General features: G+C 51.3%; 1 protein-coding gene across 1 annotated transcript in view; it reads right to left on the minus strand.

Annotated features, from left to right (window-relative positions):
• Soga1 (suppressor of glucose, autophagy associated 1) overlaps positions 1-21,750 on the minus strand; it is a 67,908-nt gene that overhangs the window by 27,911 nt on the left and 18,247 nt on the right. Inside the window, 4 exon segments of the mRNA XM_032904619.1 lie at positions 2,303-3,478; positions 4,072-4,134; positions 15,760-15,918; positions 21,524-21,748. Of these exon segments, the coding sequence (XP_032760510.1) occupies positions 2,303-3,478; positions 4,072-4,134; positions 15,760-15,918; positions 21,524-21,748 (1,623 nt within the window).

Raw genomic sequence — 21,750 nt, forward strand, 5'->3', positions numbered from 1 at the left:
AGAGGGAGACTCAACGTGGGTCTTTCCACCTGCTTCAAGAAGCTGTCTTGGGGTTGGGGATTTAGCTCGGTGGTAGAGCGCTTGCCTAGGAAGCGCAAGGCCCTGGGTTCGGTCCCCACACCCAAAAAAAAAAAAAAAAAAAAGAAGCTGTCTTAAGTCACAGCAGAGAGTTGAAGCTGCTACAGTACAATACAGTGCAGTGCCACACACGGAAATCTCTTGCCATTCTCTCAGGATGAAAACCACTCCACTCCATGCTCTCTGCAGCCTAACCTCACAACTGCGCCCTGTTCCTTGGACCTACTGTGCTCCTTCTCTTTATAATCTGAGCTTCTTCGAGATCTAGGACAAGTTCCTGGTTGATAAGTCCCTCTTCTGTTTGTCATATCACAGGCTCGACATACTGATTAATCCTCCTCACTAGGCAGTAAGGACCCTTAACAGTGGGAATCCTATACCCATCTGGTTCTGCAGACCATCACCCGTCCTGGGCTAAGCACAAAGGGTAGGAACCATCCACCAGGTATCCCAGCAAATGGACTGGGCATGCAGGGGATGAGGAAACACACTGCATAGCAACAGTAGCTATAACCTGAGGCTAGGAGAGCAAACCCCAAGCACACGAGAGGGCGTATGGGAGAGGTTCAGAAGGGCACTCGCGGGATACGGCCAGCTTCAAGCATCTGAGACATGTAACTGCAACGAAGAAACTGCAGCTCAATCCTACACTTTGCTAATTGAATCTTTGAAATTTGTCTTGGGAGTTTTGTCTTGTTTCTGTTCTGTACTGGGGATAGAACCTGTGGCATCTGCTAAGGCTGGTCCTCTACCCCTGAGCCACATCCCCACGTGGCTGTTGCATGTGAAGGCCCTATTGAACACCGCCCATCAAGTCTGTCTACAGAGGTACTGGCAGGAAGTGGCAGCAGGGACAGGAGGCGTACGCTTATTTTTATCTTTGCTCCAAATGCTTACGTATCGCTTTGCAATAATGAGCTCTAAATTTTCTCCCAAGTGCCTCTTCTATTTTAGTTTTTCTAGGTAGTATGTCATGGATGTCAAGACTAAGCTTCTCAAAAACCACTCAAAAGGTTTAAAATACTTTTTAAATTTACTATCATGGGCTGGTGGTGGGCGGTGGTGGCACACGCCTTTAATTCCAGCAGTCTGGGGACAGAGGCAGGCAGATCTCTATGAGTTCAGGGCCAGCTTGGTCTACAGAGTGTGTTTCAGGATAGCCAGGACCACATAGTGAAACCTTGCCTCAAAAAAAAACAAAAAGGGGTGGGGACTGGGGCGCTGGAAAGATAGCTTACCAGGTGAAGGTACTTGCTACCAAGCCTGACGACCTGAGTTGATCCCCAGGACCACCTGAGAACTGACTCCTGTGACCACCATGTGTACACAACGGTTCTCCCTGAATCCCCCAAATAAGTGTAATAATTTTAGTTACAAAAGAGATGGGGAAAGAAGGAGCTGCCCTCAAGAAGTGGCTCAACAGTTAAGAATCATTAATGTTCTCTAAAAGGACCCGAGTTCAGTATCTACCACCCAGATCAAGAAGCTCACAACAGCGTGGGGGGGGGGCTCCAGCACCTTCCTCTGACTTCTGTGGGGCGCTCTCTCTCTCTCTCTCTCTCTCTCTCTCTCTCTCTCTCTCTCATATGTAAACTTTAAAAATGTTTTAAAAAGAAGGGACTGGGGATGTGGCTCAATGGTAAGTATTTGCCTTACATGTATGAGGCTCTGAATTGTGTCCCCAGCACTGGAGGAGAAGAGAGGAGGAAGGGAGGGGAGGGGAGGGGAGGAGAGGAGAGGAGAGAGAAGGGGAGGGAAAGGGAGGGGAGGGGAGGGGAAGGGAGAGAAGAGGGGAGGGGAAGAGAGAGGAGAGGGGAGGGGAGAGAAGTGGACAGGAGAGAGGGGAAAGGAGGAAAAGGGGAAAAAATCTAACAAAAAGATAGGACCTCCGAATCAATGTCCATCACAGTAAACGCATCCTTGGCAGTTTGCATAGTCAGCAGCCTTATTCCTAGTTAGATGGGAATACATACATTTTTTTTTTCTACCTGTAACAGCAAATAGTCGGTGGGGTGAACACAGCCCATTTATATAAATCTCCATGATGGATAAAAACCAGGAGGTTATCCTGAAGACCAGGGCTGCCTTGGGGCTGGTCATGTTCTAGGTAATGATCGGGACTGTTCCCTGCAGGGGAGTTGTGAAGTTGTGTCTCTCTGTCATATGCCTGGTTCAGAACATGTTTGTAATAAAAGTAACAGGACCCTGGCCTGTGCCCTCTTACCTGGAAGTCAGAGCCAAGGTCTTTGGACAGCATGATCTCCTTAGCGGGCCCCTGGGAGCCTAAGGCGGGCAGAGCAGGGAAGGGTTCAGGCTGCTCCTTGCCAGAACTTCCCAAGGCCACATCTGCCTTGCGGGTGAAGGCATTCAGCTCCTGTTGCAAGACACTCAGACGCACCAGGATGGCATGGATAAGCTTAGCATCCCTGGGGCCCTCGCTGTTGTCAGGTGCCTCATGCAATCGCAAGTCAGCACACTCATTGTCCAGGCATAGGCGGAGGCCAACTGAGAAGCCATTGGCATCAGCCACTAAGACGTCGATGGCCTTGCTGACCAAGGCAGCCTGCTCCCGTAGGCCGGGCAGTGCCTCGGCCTCGCGGGCTCTACAAAGCCGGCCTGCGTGGGGCTCCAGAGTTTCACCCAGAGGGGCAGGCACGCACTGCGCTGAGTCCCCAGCCTCGGCATCGGTCTCCAGCATGGGGCGTGTGCTCTGGCAGGAGGCCAGGTCACAGCGCTGCAGGTTGGAGAGGAGCACGCGGTTCTCATACTGCAGCTTCTTGACCTTGCCGCTGAGCTCGCCGATCTGCAGCTTGGCGGCTGCCAGCTCCTCCTGCGAAGGCTCGCTGAGCACGGAGCAGCTGTCCTCCGACAGCGTCACGTCCAACTCGTGCTCCGAGCGATATTTGGCCAGCTCGTTCAGCAGCAACTTGTTCTGGTCCTCCAACTCGGCAGAGGAGCGCCGCAGCAGCTCAGCCTCCTCTTCCACGAACTGCAGATGTCGCCGCAGCTCGGCTAGGCTCTCCCCGCACTCACCACCCAGAGAAGAGAAGGACAGCCGGGCCTCGGGACCTCCACCACCCCCGTGGTCCTTCATATCGTCCATCTCAGCTCGCAGGCCCCGGTTCTCCACCTCCAGCTCCACGATGCGTCGGCTCAGCAGATTGGCCTCCTCCTCCACCAGCTTCAGGTGCACCTTCAGCTCAGTCTCACGGGAGTGCGGAGCGTCCGCCAGCTCCTCTGCGGACAAGGCTGCATCCAGGTCCCCATAGAGAGAGCGGTACTTGAGCAGCTCCTCCTTCATACTGTCGTTCTCCTTAGCCAACTTGGTGAGTTTCTTGCACATGAGGGCCGACTCCTCCTTTGCAAAATGCAGCTGGCACTTCAGGTCAGCACTATCCTCCTGCAGCCCAATGGCGGCAACAAGGAAGGTTAGTGTCAGCTTGGACCTGGTCACAGGGTTCTGGGCTACCCTGACTGACCGTCTGAGAACACAGGGGTGAATCAGCATGGTTCTCTAAGGCCTGGAGGCCACAGAGACGTTGACCAGAACATACTACCTACAATCTGGAAGTCTGGAGCAGGTGACATTCTAACACGTGACTATGGCCATTCCTGCTAGAACTGCCCCATATCTATAAACATTACTCTCACACATGATGACTGTTGAATGGGACGGGAGGAGGAAGCAGACTGGAGAGCTGAAGTGATTTGTCTCAGTTGGGTGGCAATCAAGTGGGGAAGGGACTGATACACTTTGGATCTGTCTGTCCCTATGTTGGGTTATCAACTTGTGGGTCCAGGAGTGTCTGAGTATAGGGTTAGAGTGGAGGAACTAAACTGGGGAAGTTGAGAAAATGCATAGGGGAGGAGGGTGGGGCAGGAGAGACCTTGGGAAGGGGTAGGGACCTCTGGGGACTACCCAGGACGCTTAAAGCTGGTCTGAGCCTGCAAACTACAAACCGCAGGGTGCGTGACGCGGAGCTGAGGACCCACCTGTGCAGTAGGCTTCTTATCAGTCTTCCCCAGAGATCGGGTCCCTCTTTTCTTCAAGGAATGCTAAAGGGAAAGAAGGAAGCAAACTGAAAGGTCACAAAGATGACAGACATCCGAAGAGGTGTCACAAAACGGAGTCACAGTGAGGGTCTCGACTCAGCCGGTTAACCAGCACCCTCGGCAGAACCAGGGATCACTGAGCGCCTTGCACAGGGGAGACCGACCGGAAGTACTAGAGGAAATGGCTCGACGCCCCCGCACATGCGTGCAGTCCCCACTGCGCCCACTCTGGCCACTGTGTCCCCGTGGGCTGGAAATCAGAATTTGTACTCTTGTTCATCTTTGACGTTTTGGGCTTTTTTTTTTTTTTTTTTTTTACCCCAATTATACTATAATTACATCATTTTCTCTGTTCACTGTCTTCCCTCTAACCCTTCTCATGTATCCCTTTCCCCTGTTCTCATTCAAACCCATTGCCACACATGTGTGTTGCTGCATACGTGTGCATTCCTAAGTACATACATCCCGCTCACTCCAGATGTCTCTGGCCTGTGTGTTTTCATGGCTGACGCTTGTCTTTCGCCCGAGTATCCGGGTACACCTCAGAGGGTAGAGCATATAGCAGCGAACCAGACAAACGAGATGCCAAGGACGCCTCTTCAGGCCCGGAAGACCTCCAAGCTGAGGACCGTTCTTGGTGGTGCTCACCGGCTACGGGGAGCACGTTACATGCTCTCCCTGGGTGGAATTCACACCCAAAGACTAGCCCAGCCCCCCTTGCCTCGGCCCCACAGGGCCACTAGCTCCAGTTGAGCCCATCTATGTGCTGTGACTCACTCCCTCACAGCCAAAGGGGCTCTTCCCTAAGACTGCGTGCAAGCCTCTGCCTTACAGGAAGTGACATTTCATAGGACCTTGAACACAGGATAAATACTAACAAGCGAAATATGGGTAGAAAACCAGAAACAGCCAGGAGACTGAGAAATGATCAAGAGAGACTAACAACAAACGAGGACTGAAAAACCCAGAAGCGTTGGAGAGGGGAATCAATGCATTGATTACACAGGCAAACACCGCATGGGACACAAAACGGAGGAGGGCAAACCATCCGGTGCAGCTCAGGGACAGAGCACAAAGCCCTGGGTCCCATCCCCAGAGACACAGACAGACGGATGGATGGATGGATGGATGGATGGATGGATGGATGGATGAATGGATGGATGGACAGATGGACAGACAGATAGATGAACAGGCAGTGAGATGGATGCACGTGCATGCACGTGTGCGCGCGCGCACACACACACACACACACACACACACACATTAAAAAACGGGCAATGAGCTGGAAGAAATATCTACAATAGGAAAGAGAGTTAGGAACACAAGAAAGAACATGAAGTCAGGCCCAGTGAGGCAGGACAATCATAAATTCAAGGCCTGCCTGCCGGTGCAACAGATTAAAACCTTGTCTCGTAATAAAAAGGCTATAAAGAGGGGTTGGGGATTTGGCTCAGTGGTAGAGCGCTTGCCTAGCAAGCGTAAGGCCCTGGGTTCGATCCCCAGCTCTGGAAAAAAAAAAAAGGCTATAAAGAAAGACTAGGGGATACAGTTCACTGATAGAGGCCCTATGTGCGTGGGACTCTAGGTTCAGAGAAGGAAAAAAAGTTACGGAAGGAAGACAAACAGATTTTTACGATAAGAAGACACCCAGAGCAAAGCTACCAAGGCTGCGCTTTTCACTGATCAGACTAGCAAAACCCTGGGCCAGCTCACAACACGTCCTATTGGTGAGGCTATAGCTAAACAAGGAGGCTCATTTATTGCTGGCATAAGTGCAAAACGGCACAAGCCCCACGGTGGGGAGCCTGAGGAAACACTACAATAATAAGTGCGAGTTACTTGTTGTTTAAAAAGTCATTCACTTAGATGCATGATTCCGTTGACTGCTTCCTCCCGAGAGAGGGATGATTCACCAGCAGCGTTTGAAACCACAGTTAGGTTGTTCTCAACTTTCTGAGTTGAGCTGCCCACTTGGGTTTCTTTTTTTCTTTTTTCTTTTCCTTTTCTTTTTTCCCGGAGCTGGGGACTGAACCCAGGGCCTTGCGCTTGCTAGGCAAGCACTCTACCACTGAGTTAAATCCCCAATCCCCCACATGGGTTTCTGAAAATGCTCCCAGGTGACTTTAAATACATGCTTGCCCCCAACCCTCACCTCTCATTCCCCACCCCTGTAGGCAAGCCACTGACATAAAACAAACCTTGTTTAGCATTTACTTGTATTTTATGTATATGGGTGCTTTGCCTGCAGGCTGTGCATCACATGAGTGCAGTGCCCATGGAAGTCAGAAGAGGGCACTGGATCTCCTGGAACTGGAGTTACAGATGGCTGAGCTGCCATGTGGTGCTGGGAATTGAACTCGGATCCTCTGGAAGAGCAGCTAGGGCTCTTAACTACTGAGCCATCTCTCTAAGCCTGCATGCCCTGTTTTGCTGAAACAGAGAGGGGTAGGGACTTGACCAGAGTTCTACAGCAAAAACAAAGCCAAGCTGAGACCAATTCTTGACAAAACTCTTGCCTTAGTTCCAAAGGCTTGGTAGGAGAAAACGTGTCTATGATTAGCCTGCATGCAGGGAAGAATCACTGGGGGGTTTAAGAAAACACCAATGACCAGGCACCATGTCAAAGATTCTGCAATAACTGGCCTGGGGTATGTCTCAACCATCCAAGTTTAAAGTGGTTTCCCAGGTAAGCAGGTCGGCTTTATCAAGTGTGAAAGTGTGTCCAAATGGGTGCCCACGTGTGTGTACATGTGTGCGTGCATTTGTGTGTCATGTGTTCAGAACATCTCCATCACTTCATCTCAATTTCCTGAGACAGGGTTGCTCATTTTCCTGCATTATGCTAGGCTGGCTGCCAGAGAGCCTCAGGGTTCCTTCCTGAGTCTGGGGTGGGGGTTAGGGGTGGGGTTGTTGCTGTTGTTTTGTTTTTCGTTTTATAGTCTGTGGTTGCTTTTGGGTTTTGTTTGTTTGGTTTCTCATGACAGGGTTTCTCTGTATAGCCCTGGCCATCCTGGAACTCACTTTATATATCAGGCTGGCCTTGAACTCAGAATTCGCCTGTCTCTGCCTGCCAGTCCTGGGATGAGGTCACCTGATGGGTCTGGTGTTTTCACATCTCTCAGCCCACTCTAAGTCCATCTTAAAACCCAATCAAGTCATAGAGAACTCTGGGAACACAAATGAGATGGGAAGGTGGAGATGGGTTTGAATGCGCCAGGCTACCAAAAGAGGACTTGGGAAGGGGATCACGAAACAAGCCCTTCACAAGAGCTGGTGTACCAGGGCAAGGGCACTGGAGAGGAGAGCTCAGAGGGAGACTCCCAGGCAGTGATGGGGTGGTGCTCTGGGTCAGACTCAGCCTTTGAGAACTGGGCCTGCCATCACCGGTTGGGTGGTGCCTTGGCTGTGGTGTCGGTTCTGGAGAACACACACACTGAGGAATCCATGATTCAAGTGATCACAGCTCCACCAAGGTCCCCTGATCCCAGGAAGGAAGCAAAGAACCTGTGTTATCTAGGGACCCCAAGAAGTTCAGGCTATCACATATGCACCCATGAGATGATATAAAAAGCCAGTAGGAATGACTGAGGGTCGTGATAGTGGTTGACAAAAAGCCAGAACACTCTGTGAAGGGAAGGAAGAAACCTACAAATAAAGCCTCCAATCCAACATGGCCTCCAGATGAGGAATAGAGGAACAGACTGTGGTGTGTCCATGCAGTAAAAACTTATTCAGTCATGAAAGGAACAAGGTCCTGATGCCCAGGCAGCATGGGCACTGTGAAGACACTATATGGGCCAGGCTATCCTGTTGTGTAACAGTGTCCTCCCAGCTGAAAACATTCTATCCTACAGGAAGTTCCTTACGCAGGAAGACAACTCAAAATAGGTTCAGGAAGTTCCTGAAATTGACCAGATTCACTAGGCTCCTTTTCTGCCAGAATAAGCATTAAAAGCAGAGAGTCCCTCTCTCATGAAATGAAGCTGAATTCCACTCTCAGAGGAAAAAACTGCAAAGATGACTCTGAGAGCAGATCACCTGCATGGAAGAATCAGAAAACAGCCTGGCTGCTGGGAAATTGCCTAGAAGTTTAGACCAGAGTCACTAAGAAAAAACATGCTCTAACCTGTTGAGCTGCCTACAGGCTGTGCAGTATGCTCCAGGTTCCCAGTTTTTGTGAGCTGTCACCAGTGCTGGATGCAGTGATCCGTGAGTCATTTGTGTTCCTGTAAGAAACCCCTCACCCGGGCTGGAGACATGACTCAGCAGTTAAGAGAGCAGACTGCTCTTCCAGAGGTCCTGAGTTCAATTCCCAGCAACCACATTGGTAGCTTACAACCATCTGTAATGGAATCCAATGCCCTCTTCTGGTGTGTCTGAAGACAGCTACAGTGTATGCATATGCATTAAATTTAAAAAAAAAAAAAAAAGGAAGAAACCGCTCACCCATACTCCTGTAAGTAACTCCAATAAAATGTGTTGTTTCACACATTGGACTAGGGTGGTATCTGTACTTTGGTTTGTCATGGGGTCCAGATCTGAGGTGAACAGATATGTGTTGTATCTCCTCAGGAAAAGTTTTATCACACAACAGGTACATGGCACCAGGTTTCATTTCCACAAAATGTCCAGGCCATACAAATTATCAAAGACGGAAAATACATTAATGGTACCCCAGAGCTGGGCAAGGAGGGAATGAGATGTGGCCGCTAAAAAGAGTGAGGTTTTTTAAGGGTGTTAACAAAAAGGTCCTGGAGTCCAACAGTAAGGACGGATGCACAACTGTGCAGCCCAGTAACTGTGCAGTTTACAAGGTCAAACTTGGGCCAGGGAGGTAGCTCAATAGTAGAGCATCTGGCTGGCCCGGGTTCAGTTCCCAGCACTGCAAATAAGAAGGGCGAAGGCAGACGTCAGAGTGTGTGAATTACATCTCAGTAGACTGTTACTCAGAACCCGAAACTGGAGAACCAAGCATAGCGACACACATCTGTAGTTCCAGCACTTGGGAACTGGAACAGGAAGGATGGCACAAGCTCAAGGCCAGCTTGTCTGCATAGCAAATTCCAGTCCAACCTGGTATACAGTGAGTTCCGGGGAGCCTGGACTACCTAGCAAGCCCTATGGGAAAGCAAAGCAGGAACACCCACATAACATAAAAAGTCTTGTTACAAAGCACATTTGTCAATGGGTGGTGGTGGCACACGCCTTTAATCCTGACACTCAGGAGGCAGAGGCAGGCGGATCTCTGAGATCGAGGTCAGCCGGCTCTACAGAGTGAGTTCAAGCACAGCGAGGGCTACACAATGAAATCCTGTCTTGAAAAACATATACAAAAACCACCCTCCCTCCCTCCCCCCACCAAAAACCAACCAACCAACCACCAACAAAAAACCCCAGCAAAGCCATATGTCAAGTAGACAAAGCCACGCCCCTTTCATGTTGGCCCCATCCGTCTCCCCTCCCTGAGGGATCTTTGCCAACTGATGCCTATGGAGCTCTGTCTAAACCTTCAGCCCTGTGATTAAGGTTGAAATAGACGGTGCTATTTGGGACTCTTTCCTTCCTATGCTTATTTGATTCTGTGATTTTTATTATTTTTTTTTTTATAATAAGCACCTCAGACTAAAGAAAACCCAAAAGCGTCCGGCATTTAAAGGGCTCTCTCTCTCTATGCAACATGATCCTGCACGTTACAGAAACTCTGTGTACAACCTAAGCCCCTCTTTAGTTATTTCTTTAAGACACAGAGAGGCACATGGCTAAGCACAGAGGAAGACCCAGAAAGACACAAAGTAAACTGTTAATCTCAGGTTAGGCGGATGAGAGGGGAGGGGCTTGGTAAGGCTTTGGTTACTTTGTATCCATTTAGACTAGAGCTGTGGTTTTGGATAGATTCCTTAGTCACAGGGCGAAGCTTCAGAGAGCACAAGAGGAACACAGGGAAGCAGGAGGTTCCCAAATGCCTGCCCTCGGGGGCGGGCAATGCAGCCAGAATTTGCTGGAACCTTCTTCAGGGTCATGCCAGGTATGCGTTTCTGTGCCTTTGTGGGAGGATTTTTGCCTCATTAAGTTTATATTGCACTTTTAAATTTAAGGAAGCAAAAAAATAATGTCTGTGCATACACAGGAAACCTTATGTGTGTGTTCACCCCTCAAGTAGGAATCCCAGAGTAGTGGATTCCAAGAACCTCAGAAGGATTCTCTGTGGGGCTTAGAGCGTTCTTTAACTGCTGTGAATCTGTTGCGGGGGCAGGGAAGCACCTAATGTACATTTCTGCTTTCTCTAGAAAGCCTTTCCAGCAGGCAGACTAAGGCGGCAACCTCACAGAATGGAAGCAGGCAGAGAGCTCAAAGCTGTGCCTGGGGTTGGACCCTGTCCCACCACATGGAAACCATTTGGGCTTCTACTCTGCCCTGAGCTTAAAAGGGAAACCAAGGCAGGCTCCAAAAGCACAAAGACCACCCTCCCTCTGTTCAGTGGCAGCTGGCCGGGGCCTGAGGGACTGCTTGTCCCTCAAGGGAGCCAAGGTCTGTCAGAGCCCCTTTGTGCTGGCTCTAGGCCTGTGGAGGGTAGACCAGGACACCAGAGATAACGAAGCCATAAGGTCCGGGAGAACCCAGCCCATAGGCAGATTCCCTACCCTTCAACAAGGCATATGAGCAGCCTAGGGGATCCTTGAGAATCCCTGGCCCAACCCTTCTCAGCAGGAGCCTAAGGTCTCTCTTCCCCAGAAGCCTCCAGGTAGCACCCTAAATTCAGGAGAGAGCTGTCTAAGCTCTGTTCCCTCTGTCCCCAATACCTCGAGTGCTTCCTCAATGCTGACTCACCAACGTAAAAGGGGGTCCATACAAGTCTCACTGAAACCAGATGGCTATGTGCACAGAACTGACCATGAAGGGGACCTGGATTGGGGGCCGTCTCTAGAGTGAGGTATACTCCTTGCAGCATGGCCAAAATCAGGCAGGCAAGTCACATAGTCCCCTAGAGGGACCACCACTTGGGTGGAGAAAAAAAAATTTTTAAAAATTTAAGTTGTATAGTGTGTTTATGTATTATGGTATATGGGTGTGGTGCATGCACACACCCTTATACACACGTGGAAGCCAGGAGGTCGGGTGTCCTGCTCTGTGACTCCCCGCCTTGCTCCTTTGAGCCTGGAGGTGATCAAACCTGAGCCATCCTCCTGTCCCTCAGGGTCGGAGTTACAGGTCTGTTCGGGATGATGTCCAACGTTTTACGTGGGTTGTGGAGATTTGAACTCAGATCATCATGCTTAGTCAGCAAGGTCTCCTAGCATTACAGCCGACCCGAAGGCAGGAAAAGTTAAGTTGAGACTCAACGGTTTTCGGCGTAGCTGTTCCTTCCATGTGCAGCCGCCAGCTCTGTGGGGAGAGCCCCTGTGCGAGGCAGCAAAGGCTTCTCCAGGCCCACAGCCAGTGGCTGGTTGAGATGGCAACGACAATAGCACGTACTGTATTTAGCAAGCGCCTACTCTATGCTGAGCACTTCCCAGCCTGCCTCATTTAATCTTCACAAACACCCCCAAGCTTACAGGACTCGCTTTCCCCTTTCTGTAAACAGAGCACTTGAGTGGCTGTGCCATCTGCCCAAGGTTGCAGTCGATCTCAAGCAGACAGCAAGGCCAAGATTCCATACCCAGGTCTACGTGGCTCCTTGGCTGGGTTTGCTCTGCAGCTCACACACTGGGGCCAGAACACATTGTACAGCAGTAGAACCAGGCTCAACCCCAAGGGGTAGGAGGTGCTCTTCCCCACCCATCAAGGAGGAAATCCAGATGAGGAATCACAGATGTAGGCTCTGGGAAAGCCCTTTGATGAGTCAGGAGTGGAGCGCCAACTCCGTTAGGAGTCAGTGTGAGTGTGGCAGAACCAGGGCCCAGGGTCTAAATCCCCTACTTATCTTTCCCCCGATCTCATCCATAGACAGCAATTCTGCTCCTGTGTACATACCCAACAGAGACACATGCAGAATCACAAAAACTTGAACATGATTGTCCATCACAGCATTATTTGTGACAGCAAGAAAGCGGAAGCCACCCAAATGTCTATCAAAGTAATTAAGGCACTCTACCCAACACATCGGATTATTACCCATGAGAAAAACAAGGTCTTCCACATGGACACCTAAACCCTGAAAACCTCGTTTGAGGTAGGAGTGCCCACCACCAATGATCACGCATTGCTTGACTCCATTTTAATGCAATCTCCTGGTTGGATACATCAATAGAGACAGCGGGCCTGCAGTTGCCAGGGGCTAGAGGGAGAAGGGGTGGAGAGTGGCTGCTAACAGGTGTGGGGCTACTTACAGGAGTTATGGGAGCTTTCTGGAATTCGGTCCTGCTGATGACGGCACCCCAATCTATGAAACTGAACTGTAAAATGGTGTATTCTGTGGTCACTGAATTAAACTGTGATTTAAAAATGTCCAAGGAGTGGTACCTACGAAGCAGGGACAACGGAGGGTTAAACGGCAGGAAGGCACATGGGCGAGGCCGGGAGCTGTGCCTGGCACCGGGTAAGCACGAAGACACAGCGGCTATGTTAGGACAAATCAGGCTCACTCTGGCTCTCTGCCTGAAGACAGGGGGATGATAGTGGGCATGAAGGGGCAGCTGCTGTTACCATTCTGAAGCAGCAGCCCAGCTGGGCCACAGTGCCACCGCAGAGAGCAGTGAGGACATGCCACCTCCCTTCTGTCTCGCCAAGAGCTGTTTCCACAGCAACAGCATCAGCCTAGGGCAGGGGCTCCCATTCCCAGCCCGGTGACAACATCACCTCATCAACCTGTGGGGATGGAAAAGGAGGAGCCCAAGGACGGGACTGTAGCTCAGGCAGAACTGCTGAGGGACCCCTGTCTCCATGGTAACCATGTCAGGAAGGAGAGGGAGGAGGAGAGGGCAAACAGCAAATAAACAGGCTCTGGAGCCAGCACCAAGCGCCAGGAGGTTACACAGGCCTCGGCCATCTGTTTCCCAGGAGTGAGAAGCAGTGTCTTCAGCTCCTACTCTGTGTCAGGGTCCATTCTGGGACCTTTACATTAAAAACCTAAATTTTACATTTAAAGTTCCGCGGGTAGGGTGGCGTGGTGAGACACCTCATCGGGGAAAGGCAGCTGCCACCAACCCTGACGACCTGAGCTGCACACCTGGGATTCAGGGTGTGGAAGAGGAGAACCAACTGCGTCAAGCTGTACTCTGACCTCCACATGCCTACTGTGGAGCACATACGCAAACACAGAGACAGACAGACAGACAGACACAGATACACACACACAGATACACAGATACACATATATACACATACATAACACACATATGCACACATACACACACTAACAGCCACACACATATATACACACACATACACACATATATACCCCCACACACAAAACACACATACACACATACATACCCACATATATATACACACATATACCCACACACATATATACACACACATATATACCCACACACACAAAACACACATACACAATACATATCCACATATATACACATATGTACCCACATATGCATACACACACATATACACATACACACATATACACATATAAACACAGACACATATATACACATACATAATACACATATACACACCCACAAACACACACACATACACACACAGATAAACATACTCTGCAGCTTGGGCAGGTCTAGAACCTCCCCCTTCAACCGCCAGGTCTAGCTTCATAATTTCCTTCCCTGGTTTGCAGCATACTTTGGAGAGCTTCTCATATCAGTACACATTTTTCTACTTCTTTTTTTTTTTTTTCGGAGCTGGGGACCAAACCCAGGGCCTTGTGCTTGCTAGGCCAGCGCCTACCGCTGAGCTAAATCCCAACCCATTTTTTACTTTTTTTTTTTTTTGGTTCTTTTTTTTTTGAGCTGGGGACCGAACCCAGGGCCTTGCACTTCCTAGGCAAGCGCTCTACCACTGAGCTAAATCCCAGCCCCCATTTTCTACTTTTTAACATGTGGGAAAGGTTATATAGTATAAACGTATCCTTTTAAACATTCTATTTTACTATGAAAAATCTATTTAGCATTAGAGTTACCGTTCCTGACCTTTATTTTGGTGCTAGAGATTGAACACAGGTCCTCTTTTAAAGAGAAGATCTCATAGACCCTGGGGTGGCCTCAAACTCACTATGTAGCTAAAATGATCTGAATTCCTAAATCTCTTTTATCGTCCCAACCTCACTCCCCACTCCCTGTTTATTCTCACCCCAACCCCCCTAATCAGTGAGTCTCGCCCTCCCTCCCCCCACGGAGGAGCTCTGCTCCCCGTCCCATGAATCTCACTACTCTAGGTATCTCAGATAAATGGAACTTTACAATATTGACCTTTTGCTTTTCGGCCAGAAGGCTTGAACCCAGGGCCCCCCATGCTCGACCACTGGGCTGCATTCCTCTGGTTGCACAAACTTCTTAGGGATCCAAAAACTGCCTCCTAAGCTGGGTACTATTTGCACACTGGCACCACAGAGGAAGAAGCTGGGACTTGGAGGGAGAAGTGGCTTCAGACATTGTCTCTGCCGAGGAAAGGCCGGAACAAACCCAGCAAGCTCCGTTTCCCTACCTGTGCTCACCACCGAGATGAAAGAGACAAGATTGTGTGGGATGCACAGCCGGCCCACGGGCAGCAGGAAGCCTCCCTCCCAGCTCCACAGTACGGTGCACTCCACAGCAGCCCTCGGGGCCGCTCTCCCTCTCTCCACCCTACGGGGCTCTGGCACATAGCACCAACATGCCCAGTGGGAAGGACAGCCACAGGACCGCTCTGCCCTGGGGACCGTGATGTCTCCCTCCTGAACTTCTGGTATGCTGGGCCTCTTGGGAAGCAGATCAGTGCCCCAGAAGAATGTTCAGCCTTGGATACCTCATGAGCAGTCAACCAGCTGAGGGCCAGCTACGCCTCTGGGGCCAGAGGCCACCGACTGCTTGGACTGCCAACCCCACCAGGAGTGAGGAGTTACCCAGGCTTTAAGCACCACCCGGGATGACGGGTTTCCACTGTGAAGTCCCCTGTAGCCTGCATGACCTTGAGAACCTGCCTCGCTCTTCCTAGACGGATGTTGTTTGCTTGACCACGGAACGATCGCAGTTTTGTTGGACCTTTGCGAAGGTTTCTGAGAGAAACTGTCCTTACGTGAGCCTAACACACAGCTGGAGAAGGTCACATCAACCAAGACTGGGGACATGGGGTCTTGAAGTCACATTCAGAGACAGAAGTAGGAGACCAGGCTTAGCATCCTTCTCAAACCAAGGGGCCGCAGCACACTAGTTCCTAAAATGTCTGCACACGAGCTAGCCAGTGGCCCTGTCAATGACCAGGGAACCAATGCCAAACCTTATAGATAAGGAAACTGAGGCACAGAGCCAGGCCCATGCTGGGCATGGCTGAGCGTACTATCGGTGAATCCCAGAGAGAGTCACCAGGGTTGAATACAGATTAGGTGCTCAGCAGATGCATGCTGGAAGGGTGACTGAAGAAACGGCGCTGTCAAGGCACAAGGGGACCCATCTCGGTCCTCGAGCGACCAGGCGGGGATACGTATCGCACCAGCCCCAGCGGGGCTGCAGCCCTCACCTCTCTGGGACGATCCAGCTCTGTCTGCAGCACCTGCTTGGCCAGCTCTGTCTCAATGAGCCTCTGTCGAAGCCCCTCGTTCTCCTCCTCCAGCCTCATCCGCTTCTTCTCCACCACCTCCAACTCCTTGTGAAGCCGCATGGAGATGTCCTTGGAGACCTGAGCCAGGGTGGGAGAGAGAGAAGGTGGGGTGGTAGGTTCAAGCTGGAGGAGGACACACCTCCAGTCTCAGTGAGCATCCCACCCCGGTTACAGAGTCACCTCTTCACTCTCACTCAGCAAAGAGGTCCCAAGAGCCATGAATCTAGGGAGTCACAGATCCAAACCCAGGCACCCCAGCTCCCAGTATGCTGCTCCCCAAAACTGTGATGATCTTGTTTGGTGGCTTTACATTCAGCCAGAGCGGTGCTGGAGTCTGGACCCAGCCTTGTTTCTCTCTGGCGATTGCTCTACCGAGAAACAATACCGCCAGCCCTGTCTTCTCCACAAGGGCCTGAAAGGAAGAGAGCTGGTTTGCAAACCCAGTACAAAAGGGGTAGTTTGTGACCCTCCGCAAGTCATTTCCCGGCCTTGTGCCTCAGTGATCTTGACATAAAATGGGCACGGCAGTAGCAAGACAATCTTTTCCTGGCCTTGTGCCTCAGTGTTCTGGACATAAAATGGGCACGGCAGTAGCAAGACAATCTCCGGGCCGACAGCAGGATCAGATCAGCTGTTGCTCACAAAGCCTTCAGCCAGTGCCTGCCACAGTGAGTGTCTAGTGACTGGTGGCTGCCGCTCCAGGGAACTGGTGTCCAGAGACAGGCATGATTTGCTGGAGGTCACAGTGACCCTGAGGCCTGTTCTGGGATGAAGAACATGCTAGAATGACAAAAGCTGGGCAAGTGTCCAAGTCATCCCTTAGATGTAGCTAACAGAACAGCAGTCTCTAATCCCAGGTACAGGCTGGGCGGGAAAAGCACCCTCAAATCTGGAGGATTCCCTCTGTCCTGGCCCTGCTGCTGGGTGTGGGAAGGCAGGGCAGGGGAGCTGAGGTGGGGTGAAGGAAGCCCTCCAGAGCTGGAATATGCAAATAGGTGACACTCCCCAGGCAGGCTGGGTCCTGCTAACACCTACCTACTAGATGCTATGCTTTACTAAAGGTCCGAGCTGAAGTGACTTTCTCAGGGGCACACACAGCGTGCCAGGGCTGGGCTGGGCCTGGCCTTGTCCCTGGGGTTTGGAGGAGTCAGCATAGCCAGAGCCCCTGAGGAGCCTGAAAGCCTTGTCGGCAAGACCTGTGTGGCACAGACAGCCCAGCACCCCAGGCTGCCAATGTCGGAAATGACTGTGCCTCCCTCCCCCTGGAAGGGAAGAGGCCCTCCCTGGCTCTGCCCTCTGCCTGGGCCCAAGCCCAACTCAGCACAGACCCCTTTGGCAGCATGCAGGGTAGGCCAGGAAAAATAACAGTTGAGAGGAAACTGGGCACAGCTCGCCTCCCTCCTCAGCCCCACTCCTCCCTCCAGCCTGGAGATCTCTGAGGAGGCCAGACGGAGGCCCACAAGCCTCCCCTGTAGCCACTGTGGGCCACAGAACTTTTTCTACCCTTCAATATAAAAAAAGAAAAAGATTTTGCCAAGAAGAAAACACGATTCAAACTCAGGACTCTGAGCATCTGGAGTCTGAGTTTGGTCAGCAGCAGATGGGTGGACACACTGTTCCTGGGGGCTGCTAGAGCGAGCAAAAGGCATCGCTGGTGCTTGCCTGGTGGCTGGAATCCAGAAGGTGCTCGAAAAATACAAAGCTCCTTATTTTCTATTATTTTAAAATAATTCAGTCTATTCAGTGTGTTACAGAAGCTGTATTTATTTCATGGTTTCTTGACCTATTTTTGATTGTGTAAAATATTTGAGAGCTCGTAATGCAGCTCAAAGGCGCAAGGTCAAAGAGCCATCTACACAAGGATTTTGATTTTCAGGCTGTGCTGGGAATGGCTGGACTTTTGTGCATTCTTCCGCTCAACTACATCTCCAGAGACATAAAAAAGTTTCCTCCCCAGAATGGCCCTGAGCTTGCTACTAGCCAGGGATGGCCTTGAACTTCTGATCTTCCTGCCTTTGCCTCCCAAGTGCTGTGCTAATCCGAGTATGCCACCTAGCCGAGTTTATGCAGAGCTGAAGCCCAACCCCAGGGCTTTGTGACTGCTAGGCAAGCACTCTGTCAGCTGAGCCACAAACAAGTTTTCTTTTTCTTTTTTAAATGCATTCCCACGATTATTGCTTTGCCTCTTTGGTTTTATCCACCTTGGCCCAGGCTTAAGGTTTACCATTCATTCATTCATTCACTCATTCATTCATCTGGCCTTGGTACTGGGGTGAAGTGGTGAGCCACAGACACCAGGGTCATGGCTTCATTCACATTTGTCCCAGCAACAGCCCTGGGTTCACCATACATTGAATGCCTAATACATGCCTAATACATGCTTGTTGGGTAAACAAATCAAGACCCAGAACTTGAAAAGGGAGGATGTGTGAGAGATGAACCTGCCCTAGCAGGGTGGAGGACACTCTCCTCCACTGTCCCTGCCCCCCTCCAAATAGGGACACTGGGACCGAGGGTCCTCTCCCAAACATGCCTCCATAGGGGTAGGAAGTGCTCTGTCTCTCCACCATGGCCTACCTGGGAAGCCCATCCGGTCACCATCAGAATTCCTGGATCCTCTCCCATCTCCATGGATTCCATGTCCCCACAGCCAAATGTTAAGAAAGCTCTGTCCCCTGGGAAGTGGCAGCATTCCAAACAGAAAAGGCCACAAGCTTTCCCTGCATCTAGTGCCTTGCAGCCTCCGTGAGAGTCAGGAAGGAAAGGGTACCACCGCCATCTCCTCATCAAGACTTCCAATGGTCCCAGGGCCCTGGGCTCTCACAGGCAGGCCACTTATAGAGTCAGTTAGCTCCTCCTTAAGCAATAACCACAGGCTCTTCTCACACTCGGGACATATTTTATGTCAGCTTTGAATCCCAGAAAGGAAAGGGCAGTTGCCCAAGGTCACATGACTAGGAAGGTACCAAGCATGGGTCAACTCTGAAGCTGATGGGGGTGGGGGGGACAGGACTTGAAGGAATACAGCCGTGAACAATGCCCTGTCAACAGCAAGTCCTAACATGGCTTTCTATGCCAAAGAGCCTGCAGGGTCGCGTGTGCCTGTCTGTTAGGCCCACAGTTACACCCAAAGGAGAGGGCCGGGAGACTGAGAGAGGAGAGGCAGCCACAAACAAATGTGCTCAGCCATGAGGTCACTGTTTACAGTGCTGGCCCTGGTCCCTGCCCAAGGCCATCAGCAGCAGGCGGCCCCCAGCTCCTGGGTAGATCAGCCTCTGGGCTCCGAACCTGGGACTGCAGTATGTCCCTGTGGCTCTGATCTTCCAGGTGAGAGATGGGAACCAGAAGCAGCACCCTAGGCCAGGCAAACATCCTGAGGCACGAGTGACCAAACTCCAAGATCACATGATGGGTGTGTCACCCTATTCATCGCAGAGGGAAACTAAGGCTCTAAGGAGTGATGCAGGTCACCCAGGACACAGAACCAAGGCCAGAGCATCCTTATGTAAGGATGGGGTTCATACTAATGACATGTTCTGGGGCTTACTACAAGAAAAGCAGTGGACCCCAGAGTCCCCCAGCCGTGACCCCTTCCCATCACGTGCTCAGCTGACTGGTGCCACACCTACCACACAGGACACTATTTCTTAATTTCATTTTATATTCATCAAAGTCTGTATAGGATACTAAACTTATCTTCATGTTCCATAGTGGATCAGAGATGGGAAGCAGCTTATCCAAGCCCACATAGCCACAAAGTAGCCAGACTATCACGGTAGACAGTCTCCTGCTGAGGGTCGGAGAGCTCGTTAACTGTGTGGACCAGCAAAAAGTGAAAGCCTGGGAGAGTTGCTCTAGGGTGGCGGCTGGGATCTCACTAATAACACACCAGCTCAATAAAACCACCCAAGCTCAAAAGCCCTAAGGGCATAGGGCCAAGGAGCCTGCTGTGCAGGAGAGGAATCCCTAGGCATACTCCCCCCCCAACCCCTCTCCACCTGGTTCCCTCAGCCTGCCTAGGGGAAGCCAGGGAAGTCAGCTTTCTGAGGACCTCCATAATTGCCTCTAACATTCCCTGCACACTGGGACGAAGGATGCCGGCAAAGCTGCGCGGCTAGCGAAGGCTGAGCCAGAGCATGAGCTCAGCGTTGAAGCTGCGGGGGTGGGCAGGAGACGCGCGGAAATGCTGATTGGCTAGTTCAAATCCCAACAGAAGGGGCCCTTCCCCTCCTCCTGCAGGGCTGAGCCCCACCCCCACCCCAGCTGCTCATGCCCCGCCCACCAGCCTGCTCCCCACCCTCTCTTCTCGGTCTGCTTGTCCAGGGTCCCTCCCAGAAATCCTCAAAGATCAGGGCCCAATCACAGATTCGCCTGAACAGCTCCACTCTTTCCCTCCCTGCTCTGTCTCCTACCAATGAGGGAACTGGAGAGTTTTGGTTTTTTTTTAAAATCGTGTTCTGTTTATGTTTTTGGTTTGTTTATTTGTTTTCAGGTAACAGGATCTTGGTGTGCAGTCAAGAAAACTGGCTCCACACAGGTACACAGGCTTGCGTGGGGTCGCAGCCTTCCTAAATCAACACTGGTCACCGAATGAACAGCGTCCTTTCTGAATGGCTGGCAGGGCTGGATTCTCAGGGCCCTTCCCGCAGCAGGTGTGTGTGTTGGGCTCAGCACCTGTCTGCCCTCGGGGGCCCTTTGGAGTCCTAGATCATCCCGGGCTCATGCCCTCTTCTCCCTTGGGCTAACTGCGGAACTCCTAGGCTCCTTCCATGCCTGTACCAATCCCAGCACCCTCGGTTCTCTGTTCACACTGGACTGAGTTCTGAGAGCAGAGGCTGGCTCGGGGTCCCCACGTTTGGGGCTTACATTAAGACTGGAGGGGGGCTGGGGATTTAGCTCAGTGGTAGAGCACTTGCCTAGTAAGCGCAAGGCCCTGGGTTCGGTCCCCAGCTCCGAAAAAAAAAAAAAAAAAAAAAAAAAAAAAAAAAAAGACTGGCAGTGGAGACTTCTCTCCTTGATCCCTGGCCTGTCTGACTGGGGCTATTCCTGCTTGCTCCTTAGACAGAGGAGAGCGGGGTCCAGCAGTGAGGTCTGAGAGGTGGGTGAGCCTGACTTTTGACCCTGGGTAGGGGCTTCTCCCTGGCACCCTCCTCCGGAAAACTAATGCAGTAACAGTAGCTACTCACTGTCGGTCCCTCTGGTGTCTTGGCCAGGGTTTCAATGTCCTGGATTGTATGGTCTTATACCCATTTTGCAGATGAGAAAATCGAAACACAGATGACTTGATCAAAATCCTAAGGCCCAGGGATACTGGAGCCCAGCTCTGAACCATCCCAGTTCAGCTGCAGTCCCTCCATAAGACAACTGTGGAGCTGAGCAGGGACCACAAGTAGGGGCTACTCAGAGGTCAAAGCCATACACAAGGCAGACAGACACACGAGAAACAGCCTCCTGCTGCTTCAGGTGGGTTCTTGTCATACCATTTTCTGGATATCCCACTTGGAGCACCTGTCGATCCATCAGGGCTCCCCCTTGAAGATGGGGAAACTGCGGCCAAGAGAGGCACGATAATCTGCTCAAGGCAAGCAGTAAGCCACAGGGCTAACCGGGATCCCCAATGGGGTTTATAATCCAACCACCCAACAAGGGCACCTATGAAGGTTGGCGGAGACCCCAGACTGACCTTGACGTCCTGTTCTAGACCGCGGATGAGTTCACCGTCAACCTGGCCTGTCTGGGCAGCCCGGAGGCTGCGGCGCTCGGCTTTACGAAGTCGGTACTGCAGGATGCGACAGGTCTTGCTGGCTTGGTCCAGCTGCTGCCGTAACTCCTGCAGCTGGTACACGTCTTCCTCCATGTAGACATCCCGCATCTCCAGCATCTCAGCCCGTAGCTCCTCGATCTCATCCT

The sequence above is a fragment of the Rattus rattus genome, chromosome 5 (genome assembly GCF_011064425.1).
Source record: "Rattus rattus isolate New Zealand chromosome 5, Rrattus_CSIRO_v1, whole genome shotgun sequence".
Lineage (NCBI taxonomy): Eukaryota > Metazoa > Chordata > Mammalia > Rodentia > Muridae > Rattus > Rattus rattus.